Raw genomic sequence first — 20,707 nt, forward strand, 5'->3', positions numbered from 1 at the left:
CCATTCTTACATCCTAAAGATAAACCCCATTTGACTGTGAGGCTTTGTTTTGTTCTAGTTCGCTGACTGAGGTTTGATTTGCTACTTCTTAAAAATTTGCAGCCACTATTTGTCATATTTCCTCTCCTCTATTCTCTTCTTTTGGAACTGTTAGCTGTATGTTGGAGTTACTCATCTTATCCTCATGTTTCTTACTCTTCCTATTTTATATCTGTGTCTTAGGGTTCAGGCTGCTGGGCTTCTGTCCATTGCAGAAGATTTTAACCTTTTGTGTCATGGATGTTTTTGGCAGCCTGGTAAAGCTTATGACCCCTTTCTCAGAACAATATTAGGGGCCTAAAACAATATATACAGTATTATAAAAGAAATTAATTATATTGACATAGTTATTGAAGTATTTTTCATTTTGATACGGTAATAATGTGGTTCTTTATTAACACTTTAAAATATATGCTCTAGCAATAGGTTTAGTAACTATAATAATTTCAAATTAGTGATGACTATAAATGGTATTTCAAGATAGCTGTAACAGCCAACAGCAATTGTGCTATAAGAAAAAAAAATCCATAGTTTCTATTGGTGTTATGGGTTGAACTGTGTCTCCCCCACAGTACATGTTGGAAGTCCTAGCCCCATGACCTTATTAGTTAAAATGAGGTCATACTACAGTAGGGTAGGCTAATCCAGTGACTGGTATCATTCAAATGAAGATAGAGACACACAGGGAGAACACCGCCATGTGATGATGAAGACATGGAATTATGCAGCTCCAAGCTCAGGAATGTGAAAGATTCCCAACAACCACCAGAAGCATGGAAGACGAAAGGATTCCCCTATTGGTTTTAGAGGGAACATGGCCCTGCCAACTCCTTGATTTTGGACCTTTAGTAACTGTGAGACAATAAATTTGTTGTTGCTTTTTAAGCCATCCAATTTGTAGTACGTTGTTACAGCAGCAATAAAAACTAATACATTTGCTGTCACAAGTACCTCTAATACTGTCATGGCTTGTTAACATTTCCTTTAATTATGAATGTTAACATATTTCAGTTAGAGATTAATAAGAATGTCACATTTTCCTTCAAGCCTGCAAACACTCTGAATTTTAAGAACGCTTTGTCTATAGCAACATAACACCTTGGCGTAAAATCCATTATTAATGAACTGTTTTTCATTCTGAGTATCACAAAAACACAATCTCACAGATATGTAATAATCTTGGTTCTGGATTCTGAGATGCAGCTATGACATAATACTTATCATAAATCTAAACATTAAAGAGTAACAAAATTCATTACCTGAGTTAACTTCTTAAACTAATATACAGTTATCCCTTAGTGTTAGATTATTGATTCGTATAAGTGACCTAGCAAAAAACTTACTTCTGTAAGTAAAGCATAAAGACTAGTATCTTGTTAGCATATTCCTTGTAGAACTAATCAAGTTGGTGTTTAAGCCCAATAGCCTTTTGTTTACTTATTCATCCACAGATGGCGGCCATACTTTTTTTCTCTTTTTTAAAATGAGGGCTGTGCATGGTGGCTCACGCCAGTAATCCCAGCCCTTTGGGAGGCCAAGGCAAGAGGATCACTTGAGCCAAGGAATTTGAGACCAGCCTGGGCAGGACCCCATCACCACAAAAAATTTTAAAATTAGCCAGGTGTGGTGGCGCACCTGTCGTCCTAGCTACTCAAGAGGTGCAGGTGGGAGATCACTTGAACCCAGGAGTTCAAGGCTGCAGTGAGCTATGATCATACCACTCTACTGCACTCCAGCCTGGACAACACCACAAGACCCTGCCTCTTTAAAATAAATAAATAAATAATAAACAAAATTGAGTAGTACAAAATTTTGTGTCATCAAAGATACATGGCTATTAAGCCCAACATAAGTCTTGAAAGACTATTAATATACCAATGGTTTACAAATTTTGTATCTTAATTGTTCAAAATGCATGCTTTTACCTCATCATCCTACCACTCTTACTCTTAAGTCTTTTGTTTAAGTATGTCAAAAATAACAATATAATAAAATTAACCAAGTCTAAATCATACGCCATCAACAAAGGAAGGGCGCATATGATGCTTAGTCCAAATTCTTTAATTTATAAATCAGCAAACTGAGGCCTACGGAGCCCAGGATTCGAGAATAAATTAAAAATAGCTACAAAAGAAATCCATCTCCCAATTTCAAGTCCAGTGTTCTTTAGACTATACCATACTGCACAGAAGATGGTAAGAGTTAAATAAACGATGTACAAATGGCTTTTACATGAGCACTTAAATTCTATTTGTAATACAGTATTTAAAAACATTCTAGTTACCGCAAAACAACCTAATGTTTTTAAATCAATTTTATTTTACCATAAAGCATTTAAAAAATAAGACTTCATTTTCTACCTTCAAAATTGGCAAAGAAAAATTCAGACAACTGTACAGACATTTCAAAGTGTAAGCACTCTCATATACGAAATACTTCTTTTCTAGAGGGCAATTTAGCAGAAAGAATAAAATTAAATATTTTCCTCTCTTTTAACTCCATTCTTAGACTATCTCAAGGGAAAAGTAAGAGATCTGGATGGAGACAGAACTCAGGATGGTATGCAACATTGTTTAAAAATAACCAAAATATCCAACAATAGGAGACTGATTAAAACTAATGTATATCATACACTGAACATAATGTAGCCACTAAAAATTATATTCTAGAATATTTAACGACTTAAGAAAATATTCACATTAAGCTACAATCGTACCCACTGTGCAATTCCATTCCACTGAGAAGAAACACATGCATATATATAAACTTCACAATGCTTTGATAAAGCATTTATAGCAGTGCTTGGCACACAGTAAAAATCTAATAAATGAATATGTTTCATCACCAACATCATAAGAAAGGTTTCCATGTATACCAAAATTTTAACAGCTGTTATTTAATGGTAGAATTGCAAATAAATTATTATTCACTTTAGAGATCATTTTGTACATTATCTGAAATAAACTACTACTCTTACATGGGACGAAGCATTTTTTAAATTGGCATTTTTAATGTCGTTCCAGTTCCCACTGAAAGATGGAGAAGAAAAGCAGGCTTGTCTTTACCAATCATTTCCCCAAACTGGGTAAGACTAGTCAAGTTCAAGTTATACAACACCAGAGAAAAGGCTAAATTGTTACACTTCCCCCGTAGGCAGTTCTCAGTCACCAACAGCTGCAGTATAAAATCATGGAATCTGCTGCTGTTTACGCTTTCCTGATCAATTTCACTTCTTTATCCCTAGTCAGTTCCTCACCCTTGGCACTTATGTGGAACCATGGGGGAAAGGGAGAGCAATTTAAAGAACTTAAAACTGATAAACAGCTGGAGATATATATTCCTAAATTTTGAGCTTCCTATGCCAAAAAAGACAGAGACACAAATGTCTACCTTCTTGTGGATATAACACGGGTCTTCAGATACACCACATAACTCAGAGGCCAAGCACATCCAAACATCCCAACAGCATTTAGGACAGTTTTAAGCCTGATCTAAGTTATTTCTCAAACTTGCAGAAACAAAACATGTCAAAAATGAGGCCAATTTTGGTCTTTTCTTAAAAAAATAAGGTAAGCCTTCTTAAATGGGTAATAATTTACTTTTCCCATACTCTTTTTCAGTCTATTTTTCTAACACAGCTAATGATCTCAAATGCATAAATTCAGAGAAAACAAAAAAATGAGGTAGTAAGGCTCCATTAATTCAACCACATTTGTAGAGCATTTGCCATCAAGCACTGTGCTAGGCATACAAACAAAAGTAGGGGATTACAGAATAGTGGTCATAGAAATCAAGTAAATAATCACAATATTATATGATTTTAAAACTAATATACATATGTACGAAGTACAGAGGCAACATAGAGGGAGAGAGTGTTGAAAGAGGGGAAGAGAGAAGGTCTTTTGGGGAAAAAATGACGAATTTACAAAAGTTTATAAGGAGAGGAATTCTAGGTATGGTATCATAATGTGTTTAAAATACATAATTCAGGATCCTGTTTTAAGTGAGAAAGCAGAGGGAAATTAAGTTGAAGCAAGTATGCAGTCATTTAGCTGATTTTTACATAGGCCAACTGAATAATAAGCAAATTTTTATATTATGTATACACCACATCTATATAAACAAACATTAGATGGCTTAATATTACACAGCTTTCCAATGCTTCCATTTATTTATAGAATGTTTTCCAATTTTATATATATATGTGTGTGTGTGTACATACATATACATATGTAAAATGTATGGGGTGAACATATGTTTACTTACACTTATCAAAAATAAGTGTAAATAAAATATACCACTGGATGTATTTTTTATGAGGCACTAAATGATATAACCACAAAAAATTGCTTTTTATTTATGGAAAAACGGTTCAAATTCAGATTACAACATAGTACGTTTATCATACGTGGTCTAATTCTAATTAACCTAATTCCAAAATCTAATATAATCCCAACTTGCTATTAGAAAGCCTAATACTGACACAGCAAGTGTTTCTGGCTAACGTGAGCCTAATAAGCCACATGCTTATTATTTCAGCTACTTCACTTCTCCAAATGTTTTGGCCAAATTGACAAAAGGACATGTAGTGCTATATACACTCAATACCAAAGGACAAAGACTCTTAAGTATTATATAATATGCCTTTAAATGTTTAAAACTCTATTTAGAAGGCTAACTCAATAATGTAAAATATGGTACAGTTATATCTATCGGAAACATTTGACTGGAGTATTAAACAATCTGTGCAAATTACCTACAAAACAAATATGTATGTGGCTATTTCCTCTACTATTTATAACACAAACTCTTTTGCTCTAGAGTGCATTTATTATTTTTGAAAAGTAAGATTTTTAAACATAAATGTGAAACAATCTAAGAAATGCTTTATTCTAATTTATTTCTTCCTTACTTGATTGGGCATTAAAGCAAAGCCCTACACGTAACAGATTCCCCACTAATTCTTGATTAAATATATTCTCACAGTCAGCCGAGGAGTTATCCATTTCTCTACATAAAACTTTAATTTCAAATAACAGAGCATGTACTCGAGGATTTCAGAATGAGGCCTTACTGGATTTTACCACAATGGCTATCTAGAAAGGGTTAATGGTTTCCCAAGAAAACTGGTGATTTTCACTTTTCCTGAAGGTTGAAATCAGGTGAAAAAGAAACTAAAGAACGTTAAGAATAGTCCCTACTGTAATTAAACCCCTATGAGCAATGGCTTTAAAAAAGAGAAAAGGGAAAAAAATGTAAGGCCCAAATAAAATCCATGTTATGGGGCAGTTTTAAACTGTGCTAAGGCCTTAATGGCTTCTGCCATGATATGTATCTTTCTTCATAATATATGACTATAAATAATAAATTTCCATTTCGAAACAGTTCACCTATTAAAGATGAGACATAAATTACTATATTAAAAGCTACATTGCAAATAAGTTCACTCTGTGGTTTATCTAATGCACAAGCAAACAATGCTGGCTCTAGTAAAACTGATTAGCAGATGAGCACATTATTTTCTAATATAATAGAGTTTTTTAAAGTAAAATCCCCAAGATTTTGTTCCCATGAAGGGTTTACCAAAATATTATGCTAAATATTATTATCGCCCTACCCAAACTTAAAAGTATTACAAAGCTCCTAGGGAATAATTTATTAATAAAGCAGGATAAATTTGTGAAAAAACGATTTTAAAAGTCTGGGTGAGTGAGATAATTTCCAAGTTGTCCCATACTAAGTACATTTGGATGAAAAAAATTATTTAAAGCAATCCTCCCACTGACGATTGCCGTTCGGTGTTTCAAATATCAACATCTTGGGGATTAAATCACTGGGAGTATTTTCTCAGTTTACTGTAATAGCAGTAGAATGCACTATCACTATACAAAAAAAATCTGTTTTCTCAATTTATTTATGGCAAGTATTTAAAAAATGGCCATTTAGAAAAAATATGTTTTACTTGTGTTAATTCACATTCCATCATCTGCTTTTTTTATTAGCTGCAACCAGAAGGAAACAAGGAGATATTCACTGCTTTAAGAAAAAAATTAAACTGGTAATAAGTCTTTTCCCATCTCTAAAAGAAAACTTAACATTTTTAATCCAAACTATTTGTTTGAAAGATACCAATAAAAGTTACCGTCATTCGGTTCAGCATTTTTAGCAGTTTTTCTCCTAAATAACCATTATCTGAGATAGACTTCTTGATCTCCCTCAAAGTAGGTCTAATCTGCAGAAGGCAGGGAGACACTGTACTGCACTGTGAATGGACAGCCAGGTATTTTATGAATGGAGGCGATCACGTGATCCCAGCACCTCCCCGAACTGATATTTCCCACATAACTGTGTCAACATTCTCAGAACAGGGGTAGTTGTTTGTGTGTGCGTATGTTTTTAAATTTAACCTAAAATTTCACATTCTTCTTGCCTTCTGAACTCAAAAATCTACACACAGACAAACAAGCCGCGAATTTTTTCTTGGGAAATCCTTTCAAGATGTCCAAGGTGATGGATGTTTAATTATTTTTTTTATGAATGAAGAGTGTGCTATGCAAATGAGGGCGATTCACAAAAAGAGACAGAACATGGCTGCCACTTCTGCTTCTACACTGTACTGACACTGCAGCAATGTACCTCCTTCTACACCCGCTCAGCAGAAGCGTGTGTTTTGGGGTGGGGAGGGAGTAAGGGGGGAGGAAATGTTGCTTGGCCTTTCTCTAACTATTTTATGTTAAACAGGACTCGGCACTAGACTTTATAAAGTTATTTCAAAAAGGTCTGACTTTAGTAATGCACTGTATTTAAAGGAATGCATCCAAAGGACTAAGTCCTAACTCACTTAACTCTTTCCAACCCTCCAAAGATAAACAAAAGTTGAACTTAATTACAAGAAAACGGATGCTAATATTCTGCTTGGAATTAAATCCCTTCTCAATAGAAAAGTGTTGCCAACCATTATTTCTCCACGCAGCTGTTACTTTAAAGCAAAACATTCAAAAGACGAAGTATGTCGTTTGGAAAGCAAGGAGAAAGCCCAAGTAAGCTAAAACTTAAACCAGAATGCTCTAAAAGTTAATGAAATCACCAACATATTCAGCAATGTAAATTCGATTAAATCAACGTAAATCATGTGTTTTCACATAGCTGAAAGGTAAGAATTAGCATTCAAAATTCTTCTCCGTTCCTGAAGACACATCCAATATTCACAAAGGTAAACTCTAGCTCAACATCTCCCACACTCCAGGTGTCCTTAATTCTATTAAATTCTAAAAATGTTTCCCTAACCCTATGTTTTACAAGAATCTTACAGGTCATAAGTTTAAAAGGGGGAGGGGGGGAGAGGGTGAAGGCTTAATCGGTATTTAAGAGTCACTGACTCATCGAATTAAGATTCAAGAGCAGTTTGCTGCAGGAGGTGCTCCCACACATCAGTTTCCAAGTGAAACAGCTATAAAGGAAGCAGGATGGATATTGAAGGTATGGTGACTGGTATGTGAGTGAAAAAGGACAGGACAGGGGTCTAACAGGCAAAGGGGTAGTTTCTTTTCCACTTCCATCCATCCACATTATTCCATCTCATAGACGTACAATTGCCACCATCCTCTCCCAACACTTAATCCCCTACCCCAAAAGAAAGCAACTAAATGGGGGAGGGTGGGGAGGGGTGCTGCCACTAAAAATGGCTAAAGAAATCAGCTATCTCCGGAAGATGCACTGAACTCTCCAGGGTCGCAAGCTTTCCGGCACCCAAGTCTCGGATGGGTCTGGGGGAGAGCCGAGGACGGATTGGAGGAGGGGGATTAGCAATCGAGATCAATGAGGCGCTTACTCGTTGTCAGAAGTCGCCGTCTCCTCGCTCATCTTTCCCTCACCGTGATCCGATCTGGAGATGGAGGAGCAACAGCAGGCGGGGGAGCAGCAGCAGCACCGAGGGGCAGGAGGCAGCGGCGGCCGGGGGGGCGCGGGGGCAGCGGCACAGGGGCCTCACCATGGTGGATGCCTCACCCAGAACGGTACCCCCCCAGCCGGGAACCCCGGCCACCCCCGCAGGGGGGTGGCGGCAGCAACCTCCGCCGTGGCGACCCCAGCCTCTTCCCCCGCCTCAGTGCCCAGCCAAGGGATCCGAGGAGGCCCGGTGGAAAGGGAAAAAGAGAGGGGCTGCAAAGGCTGTCTGGAGAGCTGCTCCTCCAGCCACTGGGGTGGAGCGGTGCGGGGTCCGGCCAGGAAGGAGCCGGCGGGCGGAGAACCCGGGAGCAGAGGCGGCGCTTCCCTCAGGGATGCGGCGAGGAGGAAGCAGAGCTCCGCTCGGTGGGGGCCGGCGGGGGGGTGCCGAGCCCAGGCTCCGGGCAGCGGCGGCGCGGTCCTGCCGGAGCCCACCCCACCATCTCCCGCCTCGCCGCCGGCTGCCCCTCAACCCTCGGCGGCGCCTGGGTCGGTCCTCAGGCGCGGGCAGAGCCGGGCTAGGGGCCCCGCGGCGGCGGATTCCTCCAGACACGCTCCAGCCGGGACTCCTCCTCGGGGGGTGGAGGGGGCGGCAGGGAGCGTGTGAGGCGAGGGGCAGGCAAGCCGATCGCTCCCACCCGGCCGGAGAAGAGCGGGCGGGCCCGGGTCCGGGGGGCAGGATCCCGAGAAGCGGCGGGAGAGGACAAGAGCGGCCGCAGGTTCCCCGCCAGCCGGTGCCCACCAGCAGCTCAGCGGGCCAGCTCCTCACGCCCGAGAGAGGGGAGCCGCGAAGGGGGCGGCGGAAGCGCTCACGCCGCCCGCTCCTTCCGCCGCCGCCGCCGCTGCCCGAACCGGGGGCGCCCGCGAGAGAAGGAGGCGAAGTAGTCCCTCGCGACTTCTCCTGGCCAGCCGCTTCCCCCGGAGGCCACAGCGGGCGCGGGGTGGGGCTGCCGAGGGGGGTGCCCGGGCTGTGAGGGTGTGTGGGTAGGACTAATAGCCGCGGCCTCCGGGCGAATCACTGCAACTCGAAGTCGTGTGCAGCATAGCAAGTTTCAGGAAAGTAGTTCCCTCCTCCCTTCATTTCCCAAATCGTTGTCGAGCCACTTAGCGGAGAAAGCGGGGGGGGGGGGGGGGGGGGGTTAGGCGGAGGGATACCGCCCTGCACCGTGCTCGGTGTGCGTGCGCGCGCTCCAAACTCTTGGCACGCCGCGAAAGGGGGCGGGGGTGGGAGCTGCGAGGGGAGCTGCTAGGGAGGTTGCATTGTTGTGGCTCGTTACTCCCCGTTACTCTGCTTAGAATATCCGGGCTGCTTGAACGAAGAGGGTAGAAAGACAGTGTGCTCAGAGGGGAAATCTGGAGGCTACTCTCTTCTGCCATGTTTGTGTGTATGTGTGTGTGTGTGTGTGTGTGTTTTCCTTGCAGAGCAAAGAATGGAACTGGCATGAGTTCATCTTTAGTTAGTGGGGGTTAGAAGCAGGGACTGTGCAAAGAGAGCTCCTCCTGCTGTCCCCCTGGTTGCACTGCTGCAGTCCCCTAGCTGCATGCACGACGTGTGTGTGTGTGTGTGTGTGTGAAAGAGAGAGGGAGAGAGAGAATATGAGAACGTATGTGTGTTAGTTTTAACACCTCGCCTCGCTGCTTGGATTCTTACTGTGCAAGGGGTATGCTGTCAGGGCATTCATCTCCGAAAGCTGGAGTGATTGTTAATGGAGAACGACTTCCATTGAAGCCCAGGGTAGGCGTGTTACATGAATCTGGCGCAGCCAGAACAGAGGAAATAACTCCCGCTGCGACTGAGGTTGCATAACTATAGCGCAGGAGATGCTTCTGTGGCACGAACTGCTCTGAACGGAGGCGGACCGATTGGATAGACAGCTGTCACGAATGCATTGTTAGAGGACAATGTTTGCATTCATCTCAAAAGATTTTTGCACAGAAACCTACTGGGGTTGCGGGCTGGAGCCTAAGGTCAACCCAGCCACAGGAGTCAGAGCTCCTGGCTCTGCAAATTCAATTCTGTCTTCTCTACTTAGAAAATCAGCCTATACATGAACCACCCTAGGGGACTGAATCCCAAGTGCTCCCAAGTTCCTGACGCATCTTCCCAGATGAAAGTCTCGCCCTGCGTGCAATGTTTTTCTCTTCCTTCTCAGGTTTGTGCGACCTAAGAATGAAGGTTGCCGCTGGTGCCACATTAAAGAGAACAATCCCCCAGGAAAAAAAGAAGTTGGGAGAACCTCGCAACCTCGCAACAAGGCAGCACTCCTCTTCTACCATCCCACTCCAGGAATCGCAGGATTGTTGCTCTGAGAATGAGCGTGCACAGTAGTGCACTGTTAACAGTGTTTTGCACGTAGCAGGTGCTTAATAAATGACGAATAAACAGAGGCGCTAAACCAGTCAATGTGCCCAAAAAACCATCCCATTGATTTCTGAGGTCTCGTTATGTAACTTGCTTCCTGCCTCTGTAGCGGTATTGTCCTTACTCTGAGAAAGAAAGGGGCAATGTTGGTGGTGGTCTGTGCTAGACATGACCTCTAAACCTGCCTTTTTGACCTTATTTTGCAAAGAACCTATACGTGGGAGTGTTGATACTGGCCTCTTCCCCTTCCAGGACTACAGTTAGCCAGTTAGGCTGCTCAAGTTTCAATCAAGTCCCATCAGTTATAATCTATGTTCTTATCCAAGTTACTGAAACTCTGGGCCTGCGTAAAATGGGGATAATAGTACTTATAGAGCTGTTGTAATGATGAATGAGATAATAATATACCTAGTTACTTAGAACAGATTAAGAATTCACAGTAAGAATAAGTCCTAGTTCTTACTACTATTTTGTCAGAGATAGTAATAAACTTCATGGCAAAATAATGGCAGGTGCTCTGAGGATTAAATGTAAAGCATTCAATATTCTTGTTCATGCATTCAACAAATAATTAGCAGTTGCTAGACACATGGCCTGGTCCTTAGTAAGCCATCAATAAATGAAACTATCACAGTTATTATGATTAAGTAAATAGAAGGAAAGTTGGTCATTTGCAAAGGCCTTTCTCTTTTGAAGATCTGCATCTGTTCGAGGTTCTAATGTATCAAGGAAGTTGTCAGTACAGTCTTTGGAAGAATCTTGGTTGTCATGAGCCAGGCACTGTGCTGGCTACTTCCACATTACGCATACACTACACACTGCTTACATGAAGGGAGTAAGATGTGATCAATAGCCCAAATTAATGCTTTAAAGATTGCTCTCAACTCCATGACCAAGACATAGTCACCAAACCATTCACAGCCTTTGGTGGTCCTATGCCATTTCTAGGACACTTTTGTGCCCTTTTTTCAACAACACATTTGTAGTTCTCTCACCCAGTTGTTGAAGATCTTACCAACTTTTTAAAAATTTGCTTTGGTTTGGCAGAGCTCAGAGTCTTCTACTCTGAAGCAGTCAGAAATGGTGCTAGTGCTCAGAGCCAAGGGATCTTCTAGTCTGTCAATCACTGGCTGCTCTATACTCAGGAGGCCTCGACTGATCTATCCGGGTGTCTGGACCTTAAAAGTAAAGAGATGTAGCAACCAAAGATAATGTGTGAGACATTATTTGGATCGTGACTTAAACAAATATTTTTAAATTTGGGACAACTGGAGAAATTTGAGCATTAACTGGAGATTCGATGAGAACAAGGAATTTTTTTTTAAAGTATTGGTTTATGGCAACATTGTCTTCAAGTCCTTACCTTTCAGAGATACGTACTAAAATATTTACAGATGAAATGTTATGCTTCAGAATAATCCACTGGGGTGAGGAGTAGGAAGAACAGGTAAGGATATAGATGAAACAAGATTGGTTATAGATGAATGATGAACACATTCTCTTTACTATTTTATAATTTAAAATGTTCTACAATAATTTTTTTAAAATACACTGCAAGTACTTAAAATGCAGATCCTAGACCCCAGCTCAGAAACTGTGATCACTAGGTCTATGATGGGACCATGCTTCTGTAAGTATGCCAGGTACTTGGCCCTTTTCAGTCCTTCATCATCTACTCCCCCTTTCCTTAAAACCATTTTTGTCATCCTGTCTCCCAGCACATCCCTGATTGAAAGCTGTGTTCCAGCCAAACACAAAAAAGGGTGGCCCGTGGTATATCATAAGCTTAGATACATACTGGTCAAGGCCAGAGGGATAGTTCAGTTAGGAAAGGGGGATCCAGCCAGATGTGAGAAGCTAAATACAGATCACAGTTTTGTCTTAAGTTCCAACTCCATTCAGTTGGTACTAATCAAGAAGAATTCTATGGCCACATTCGGGCTCAGCAAGAAAGGAGATACTTATATTTGCTCAGTTGTGTTTCCTAGGTGGCCCTGTGGGAAGGAAGCTAGTCACAATAGCTGGTTATCACAGGTGACTATCTGTATTATTGTCCTCAGCTTTAGGAATTAGCCACAACCATTTAATGACCTGTTCGAGGTAATTAATTATCAATAGCATCCATGGGCCAAAGAGGGAGGAACAAGAGAACACTTGCCAAGTAATTGCCAGTATAGGATATGGTCCAAGTTAAGAAGGTACAAGTGGATTCTGAGTTCCATGTAGGTATCAGGCCAGGGTTTATTCATAAGGACAGCAAAAAGTAGGCTGTCCTCACTGAGACACTGGCAGATGGCATGCCGTTCTCCTATTCAAAGTTTCTTTTCTTTTTTTCACATTGCTCAGCCCATAGTAATAATCTTTCTTATAAGTTCAAAATTGGTCTTCTCAGATTCTTTTATTTTTGCCTTTGCTGTTTATACTTGTGTTGATAATTATTATTTTTGCTGATTCATTTTTTATGAGTTTATATTTGTTTTCCCAGTTAAATTTTAGTGACTTGAAGGTAGGGGCTGCCCTTTATATTTTTTGGCATCCTTTTTAGCAGTGGTTTTAAGTAATAGAGGCTTTTTAGGTGAAATACTATACCGGAGCCTTGACTATATATAAAAATGAAGCTATACTGACTGGCACTGGAGTCGAAATCAGGAATCCCCTCTGGTTTCCTATTGGGACTTAATACTATTGCAGTTTAGCATTTCACATACACTGTGCCTAGCACTAGAAGCTCTCATCAGATATCTGTATTCTTGAGAAGCCAAAAGAGGAGACAGCCATACCAACATAAGAAGTTCTAAAAGTACACAAAATACAAGTGCATATTTCCATTTCTAAAATTACCCTTAACATTACTCCTTAGCAGATGTTATTAAAATTTTGTATTTTAAAACTGTAGTTAATGTGTGCCTTGATCAATGGGAACTTCCTATTTTCATGGTGTACTTTGTTTAATAAATGATTTTTTTTCTTTAGTTTAACCAGTCTCTTGGCTAATGAGCCCTGCCTCTCAGTGGAATTACTAAGTGGTAACCATGTTTCTAAATAGTTTCCTTGCCTCTGGCATGAGTCTGCTTCCCCATCACTAGGATTCCCATGTTCTTCCAAACTAATGCAAAGTATAAAGGATAAGTATGCTATTTTCCTTTTTTCCCTAAGGACGGCAATTGTTGGTTTGGCAGTATCCGGTGAGTGTGTAATCAGTTTACTTTTAATGCTATAATTGCCTTTTACAGGAAGTTTCCACAAGATTAGGATGAGTACAAGGGAAATGAGCAGTCTGCAATTTCCTTTATTTTCTGTATAATCTTAGCAGGGAGGATGCTTACCAGACCCCACACTACTAAATAAAGCACTTACCATTATTCTCCCAAATGGCTTTAGCGTGCTCATTCTTTAATGGTTATGTCCCACTACAACAAATATGAAGGACTGAAATACCCATCATAAAAGTATACAAGGTCACGTGCAACACAAATTTAGTATAACAAAAGATTCTAGGCTGGTTCCTTGGATTTCGCTTTAAATATGGCATTGCCTTCCCTTTTAATAAGTACTAATTAACCACTGTATAGGATTACAACAGGATTACATTTCAAATATACATTGCCCTTCAGGAACTTACCTTCCTAACACCCTTGCCCAGTAGGTATTATTATTAACTCCAATTTACAAAGAGACTTGCAAACTGAATATCAGAGAGGTCCCAGAGGTTACACAATAGTAAAGGCATAGCTAGAGCTCAATCCCATATCATCCCCTCCTTCAAAATTCTGTGTATGTGGGTGTGTATGTGTGTATGTTTCGATATTATAATTTCTCAAAGATGGGATATTTGATGGGATAGACTTTCAAGTCATTATTACTTTGGATAATGATTTAACAGGAGAGTCCTACTTTTAGATAACGAAAGAATTAAATTCCTTGGCTATTATCAGCTACCTTTTGTGGGCCTCAGGTATATAAGTTCCTTTATACCATCAGTTCTTAGAGTAGGATCTGGGGACATCTGGAGTCTCTTTTGTAAATTGGTTGCTAAATCTGGAGCCATGATAGGAGGACTACTTCAGTCAGAAGGCAAATAACATCTGGTTGTCTTTGGGTGATGCTAGCAGATATTGATGATCATGGTAACCACTAGCCATATGTGGCTGTTTATTCCTCAGGTATACTAGCCATGTTTCAAGTGCTCAATAGCCACAAGTGGTTAGTGGCTATCATATTGAACAATCTAGATATAAAACATTTCTGTCATCATGGGTTGTTTTCTTAGACACATTAATGTGCAAATGTGTTGCTGTAAATAACAAAAGTAGTTATCTTGTTATTAAAGTAGACATGTAACAATGATTATGCTCTCAAATATATTATTATTGGTGTGAACTGGGGCACTGTAGATTATCTCTTCACTGCCATTAACTAAGGGTTAAAGGGAGGATAATTTCATAATTATCTTGGATATATAGGTCTTTGATAAACCCACAAGATATCTGTACTGGGAAGCATAAATTCATTGACTGATTTATTTTGTAAAAAAAATGGTTTTTGTTTGTTTAGTTTGTGGTTTTTTTTTTTTTTCCTTCCTCTGTTGCCCAGGCTGGAGTGCAGTGGCACAATCTCAGCTCATTGCAACCTCCACTTTCCAGAGTCAAGCAATCCTTCCACCTCAGCCTCCAAGTAGCTGGGACTACAGGCACCCATCACCATGCCCAGCTAATTTTTGTATTTTATAGAGAGGGGGTTTCGTTATGTTGCCCAGACTGGCCTCAAACTCCTGAGCTCAAGCAATCCATCTGTCTCGGCCTCCCAAAGTGCTGGGATTACAGGTGTGAGCCACCACACCCTGTGTATAAAAATGTTTTGGCCGGGCGCGGTGGCTTACACCCGTAATCCCAGCACTTTGGGCGGCCAAGGTGGGCGGATCATGAGGTCAGGAGACTGAGACCATCCTGGTTAACACGGTGAAACTCTGTCTCTACTCAAAATACAAAAAATTGACCGGGTGTGGTGGTGGGTGCCTGTAGTCCCAGCTACTTGGGAGGCTGAGACAGGAGAATGGTGTGAACCCAGCAGGTGGAACTTGCAGTGAGCCAAGATTGCACCACTGCACTCCAGCCTGGGCAACAGAGCAAGACTCCATCTCAAAAAAAAAAAAAAAAGAATGTTTTAAGTGTTCATGTTTAATATTGCATATCTTTGCCACTCAAAGCTGAAAAGCTTCACCTGGAAGCTTGTTAGAAATGCAGGCTCTTGGGCTCCACTCCAGCCTTCCTGAATTAGAATCTGCATTTTAATAATACCCCCATATGAGTCATCTGTGCATTAAAGTTTAAGAGGCCCTATTGTAAGTAATCCCTTTATCTTTATTATTATTATTATTATTATTATTATTATTTGAGACGGACTCTGGCTCTGTTGCCCAGGCTGGAGGGCAATGGCGTGATCTCAGCTCACTGCAACCTCTGCCTCCCAGGTTTAAGCAATTCTCCTGCCTCAGCCTCCCAAGTAGCTGGGATTACAGGCGTGTGCCACCACACCCGGCTAATTTTTGTATGTTTAGTAGAGACGGGGTTTCACCATCTTGGCCAGGCTGGTCTTGAACTCCTGACCTTGGATGATCCACCTGCCTCGGCCTCCCAAAGTGCTGGGATTACAGGTGTGAGCCACCATGCCCGGCCAGTAATCCCTTTATCTTTAATAGCGTCCCTTCCTAACCTTGTTCTTCAAGCTTGTCCAGTTTCCAAGTATGCAAAAGTCAGATATTCCCATCACCATTTCTAGCCCTTTTTCTGTGCTCCCCACCCCAAAACAGGATTTTTATTCCTGTTTTCCTTTAGCCTCTTTTTCCTGGCCTGTGACTTGGACCACTCAGCGCCTTGTCTCTGTTCATCTCTGGATTAAGCCCACTGCTCACCTGTAGCTCCCTGCAGTCCTGGCAGGGGACTGTGGCCTTAACAGCTACTCCCTGCTTTCCCTCTTTTCTCTAAAATCTCTTTGCTTTTCTAAAAAAAAAAAAAAGAAAAAAAAGTCTTCCCCCCTCCACCAAATCTCTAGCTTACCTGAAGATTCCTTCCTCTTCCCACTGCAACATCACACTTTAATCGGACTTTTTCACACTTCATTAGGCACATGTAAAGCCTGGTGTTTCTACATAAGTCACTTAGGAGACCTTAAAACTTTGCATTTTGTTGTAGCTTGCGGTGTAGTCCACTATAATTTTAGAAAGCTAAACAAAACAAAACTTAAGACCCTGTATTTTCATGCAACATTGGCCCCTCCATCCAGCCCTCTGTGTTGGCAGTGTGTGTGTGCAGTTTAATAGTTATAATTGAAAGTCAGAATATAGGTAGAGGTGGGAGGAGAGCTATAAAGAAAAGGTCAATATTCAAGGGAAAAATAGCAGTTATTTTTATATGTTTGTATAACATTTTATATTATTTAAATATTTCCATTTGGTTTTCCATGTCTCCTTGCTATACTGTAAGATTTTGGAGACCAGTAAAAAGACTGTTGCAATCATCTATACAGGAGAAAAATGAGGACATTGCTCATGGGGCTAGAAAGAAGATGACTATAGACATATGTAGGTGGTAGAATCCACAGGACTACTCTAGGTACAGGGAGGAGGCCTGCTTTCCAGAAACTTACAGTCTAGCTAGGGTGACATAGAACCAGAAGGAAACATTTAGATTATATAAATTGCAATATGACTAAATGCCATAAAAAGTAATAAAATTAACTCATTTTTCTCCAATGACACTAATCTTATTAGTATCCTCAAATGTGTCTGTTTTGAAGTTCTATGATATTATCTTTAGTACTTTTCTATAAAGAAAGAATACACACCCGAAGGAAAACTCCTTCCAGTTTAAAAATGCTGAAAACTTCAGTCCAGTGACATCTGGCCAGTTCTTACATCACCAGAAAGAGATGTTTTTATTTTCCATAAGATTTAAAATCCTAAGACACTGGCTTTCCTTCATCCTAGAGAATGCCTCCTTCAACTCTAAAGCTCTTTATCAAAAAGCCCTAAAACAATTAACACCCTCATTGCCTCCTGGGTTTTAGCCAATTTTTGTTTATGTCAAGTTTCCTTCTTTTGTTGGAATGTCCCAGACTTCCTTCTGGGTCCCCTGCCAAGATGCCATGCATTTTGAACAGTCTCTCTTTACCTATCTTATTCTTGCTTATTTCAGGTACAGTCAGATGCCTCATAATGACTTTCAGTCAACGATGGACTGCATATATGACACTGGTCCTATAAGACTATAATACCTCGTTTTTATTGTACCATTTCTATGTTTAGATACGCAAATATTGATGCTTACCATTGTGTAACAACTGCTCACAGTATTCAATACAGTAACACGTTGTACAGGTTTGTAGCCTAGGCTATACCGTCTAGGTTTGTCTAAGTGCAGTCTGTGATGTTCACACAAAGCCATCCCATTACTGGGTATAGACCCAAAGGACTATAAATCATGCTGCTATAAAGACACATGCACACGTATGTTTATTGCAGCACTATTCACAATAGCAAAGAGTTGGAACCAACCCAAATGTCCAACAACGATAGACTGGATTAAGAAAATGTGGCACATATACACCATGGAATACTATTCAGCCATAAAAAATGATGAGTTCGTGTCCTTTGTAGGGACATGAATGAAACTGGAAAACATCATTCTCAGTAAACTATCGCAAGGACAAAAAACCAAACACCGCATGTTCTCACTCATAGGTGGGAATTGAACAATGAGAACTCATGGACAAAGGAAGGGGAACATCACACTCCGGGGACTGTTGTGGGGTGGGGGAGGGGGGAGGGACAGCATTAGGAGATATACCTAATGCTAAATGACGAGTTAATGGGTGCAGCAAAACAACATGGCACATGGATACATATGTAACAAACCTGCACATTGTGCACATGTACCCTAAAACCTAAAGTATAATAAAAAAAAAGAAAAAAAAAAAAGAAATTGCCTCACAATGCATTTCTCAGAATTTATCCTTGTCTTTAAATAACACGTTACTATATATCTCCTGATATTTTCCATAAAGCTTTTTGGAATTGATTTGGGAAAATAAAATTGCTCTCTGCAATCTTAAATTACTTGGTCCAGAATATGTCTTAGAAATGTAATTATCCTTTATAGTTTCCATGATACTGTCCTTAACTATGTATTTGTTTAATGTCTGTATTTAGCTAACCATCCTTTCCAAATTTTATGAAGTCTCAAATTTCATATTATCATTTATTACACAAATTATTTTGTGTAATAACTTGTAAAGTGAGATGTCAGATAGGCACTTATTATATGTTATTTTATTATGGTAATAGTAATTTATTACTCTAGTAGGACAACTCTTAGTTTATATTTTGAATTTATGTCTCTGGAGCGCCTATCCATTTAAATGGCATGGAAATTTTGACATGCTTTCATCCAAATTCATAAACTCTACTTATGTGCAATTCCAGTTTATTTTTACTTTTCATATATCTAAAATATCAAATTTGCTTGAAAATCACTTGAAGTTTAACTCATTTAATTCTAACCATTATTATTGCTTGGTTTTGCTCTTTTTAGACTTTTCCTTATCACCTTCACTTCTGATATTTATCCTATTTTACAGAGCCAACAGTACTCAATAAACGATAGAGAGAACCTTCAGAAAACTATCAGAGACATCTAGAATTCATTAAAGAGTGGTGTCTAGGTCCAACTTTCAAAGGGTCCATCTTTGATAAACTCACAGAAGATATCTATATCAGCAACACTAATTTATTGACTTACTTATTTTATTTGCCAGGCTCTTATTATAGATGAAATGAGAGCAGTTCTTAAACTCAAGAGGTTTATAGTCTAGTAAAGGTGTAAATTGGTAATCACCATTACCATGGTAAGTGCTATAAGAGTTACTATGGGAGAAACTGATTTTGCTTCACATAAAATAGAGGATTAACAGCAGATGAGTTACCATGAAGCATTATAGTGAAACATAAACAAGAACAAGGAAGTGAAAAACAGTCCTTGAAATTGACTTAACCATGTCAAGGAGAATGTAAATAGAAAAAATATGCTAATTGTTATTTATTTGTATAACTTCAACTTTCAAAGGGCCAATTGAAGCTAAGAGAGATTTGATACATGTTTGGATTTTTTTGTGGTACATTTTTATATGACAAGGCTAGGACTTGGCTGAAGAGGAAACCCCATCAGAATTAACCTGTCATAGCCATTGCCCAGCCTTTAACCTATTTAAATATGTTATCCTTTTCACGGGCACCTATTTCATTTTCCCTGGGAAAATATCTGTTTGGTACCACACAGTGACCCAATGAATGTTTATGTAGCTGACTTGTTTGTTTTCAATTATACTTTCTGGCAGTTATTTATTACATAGGCCCTTTGTGGCTTATTTCAACAATCTCCTAATTTAGTACCTAAAAACTCTGAGAAAATTATCTTTTACATAATGCACTTGGTTTGATTCCCAACCCAAGAACTAAGAGTGGTTGTCTTTTTTATTTATTCTAAATGTCTGGCTGTCCATGGTGGCTCACACCTGTAATCCCAGCACTTTGGGAGGCTGAGGTGGGTGGATCACCTGAGGTCAGGAATTCGAGACCAGCCTGGCCAACATGGTGAAACCCTGTCTCTACTAAACATACAAAAACTAGCCAGGTGTGGTGGTGGGCACCTGTAATCCCAGCTACTCGGGAGGCTGAGGCAGGAGAATGGCTTGAACCTGGGAGGTGGAGCTTGCAGTGAGCCGAGATCGCGCCACTGTACTCCAGCCTGGATGACAAGAGCAAGACTGTGTCTCAAAAAAAAAACAAAAAAAATTCTAAATGTCCAAGGCCACCTGTTCTGATTCTCATCTTATCCATTCCAGTATAGTTTTTACTAGGTCTTCTGTTTCTCTTGTCTCTTCTGAATGCATGTAAAAATTCTATACTAGACATATTTTTATTGTGTTTATGTTATTCCAAAAAGTGTTCTTGGTTCTCAGTGTTTGCTCTGAATATCAGATTAAGAAAACAGTAGCCTTACTTTCTAAGATCTCTTTTATCTTCCCCAAATGTCTAGTATTGTTGATAGGTAGAAATTGCCTGTTGCCTTTCAGAAATTTAACGGACACTTATGTGCACCTATGTCATGTATAATTCAAAGGAATAATTTTATTTATTTTATTTATTTATTTATTTATTGAGACAGGGAGGTTCTCACTGTATCACTCAGACTGGAGTGCAGTGGTACGATCACAGCTCACCGTAACCTCAAACTCCTGGGCTCAAACAATTCTCCCTGCCTCAGCCTCCCAAGTAGCTGGGACTACAGGAGTGCACTACCATGCCTG

General features: G+C 40.1%; 1 protein-coding gene across 1 annotated transcript in view; it reads right to left on the reverse strand.

Moving 5' to 3' along the window:
* The window catches only part of SPRED1 (sprouty related EVH1 domain containing 1), a 103,383-nt gene extending 94,622 nt beyond the window's left edge, over nucleotides 1–8,761 (reverse strand). The window contains exon 1 of the mRNA XM_003272817.3: nucleotides 7,871–8,761. Coding sequence (XP_003272865.1) covers nucleotides 7,871–7,902 — 32 coding nt within the window. The 5' untranslated portion in view covers nucleotides 7,903–8,761. The remainder of the gene's footprint in view (nucleotides 1–7,870) is intronic.
* Between the last annotated feature and the right edge of the window lie 11,946 nt (nucleotides 8,762–20,707).

The sequence above is a fragment of the Nomascus leucogenys genome, chromosome 6 (genome assembly GCF_006542625.1).
Source record: "Nomascus leucogenys isolate Asia chromosome 6, Asia_NLE_v1, whole genome shotgun sequence".
Classification (NCBI taxonomy): Eukaryota; Metazoa; Chordata; class Mammalia; order Primates; family Hylobatidae; genus Nomascus; species Nomascus leucogenys.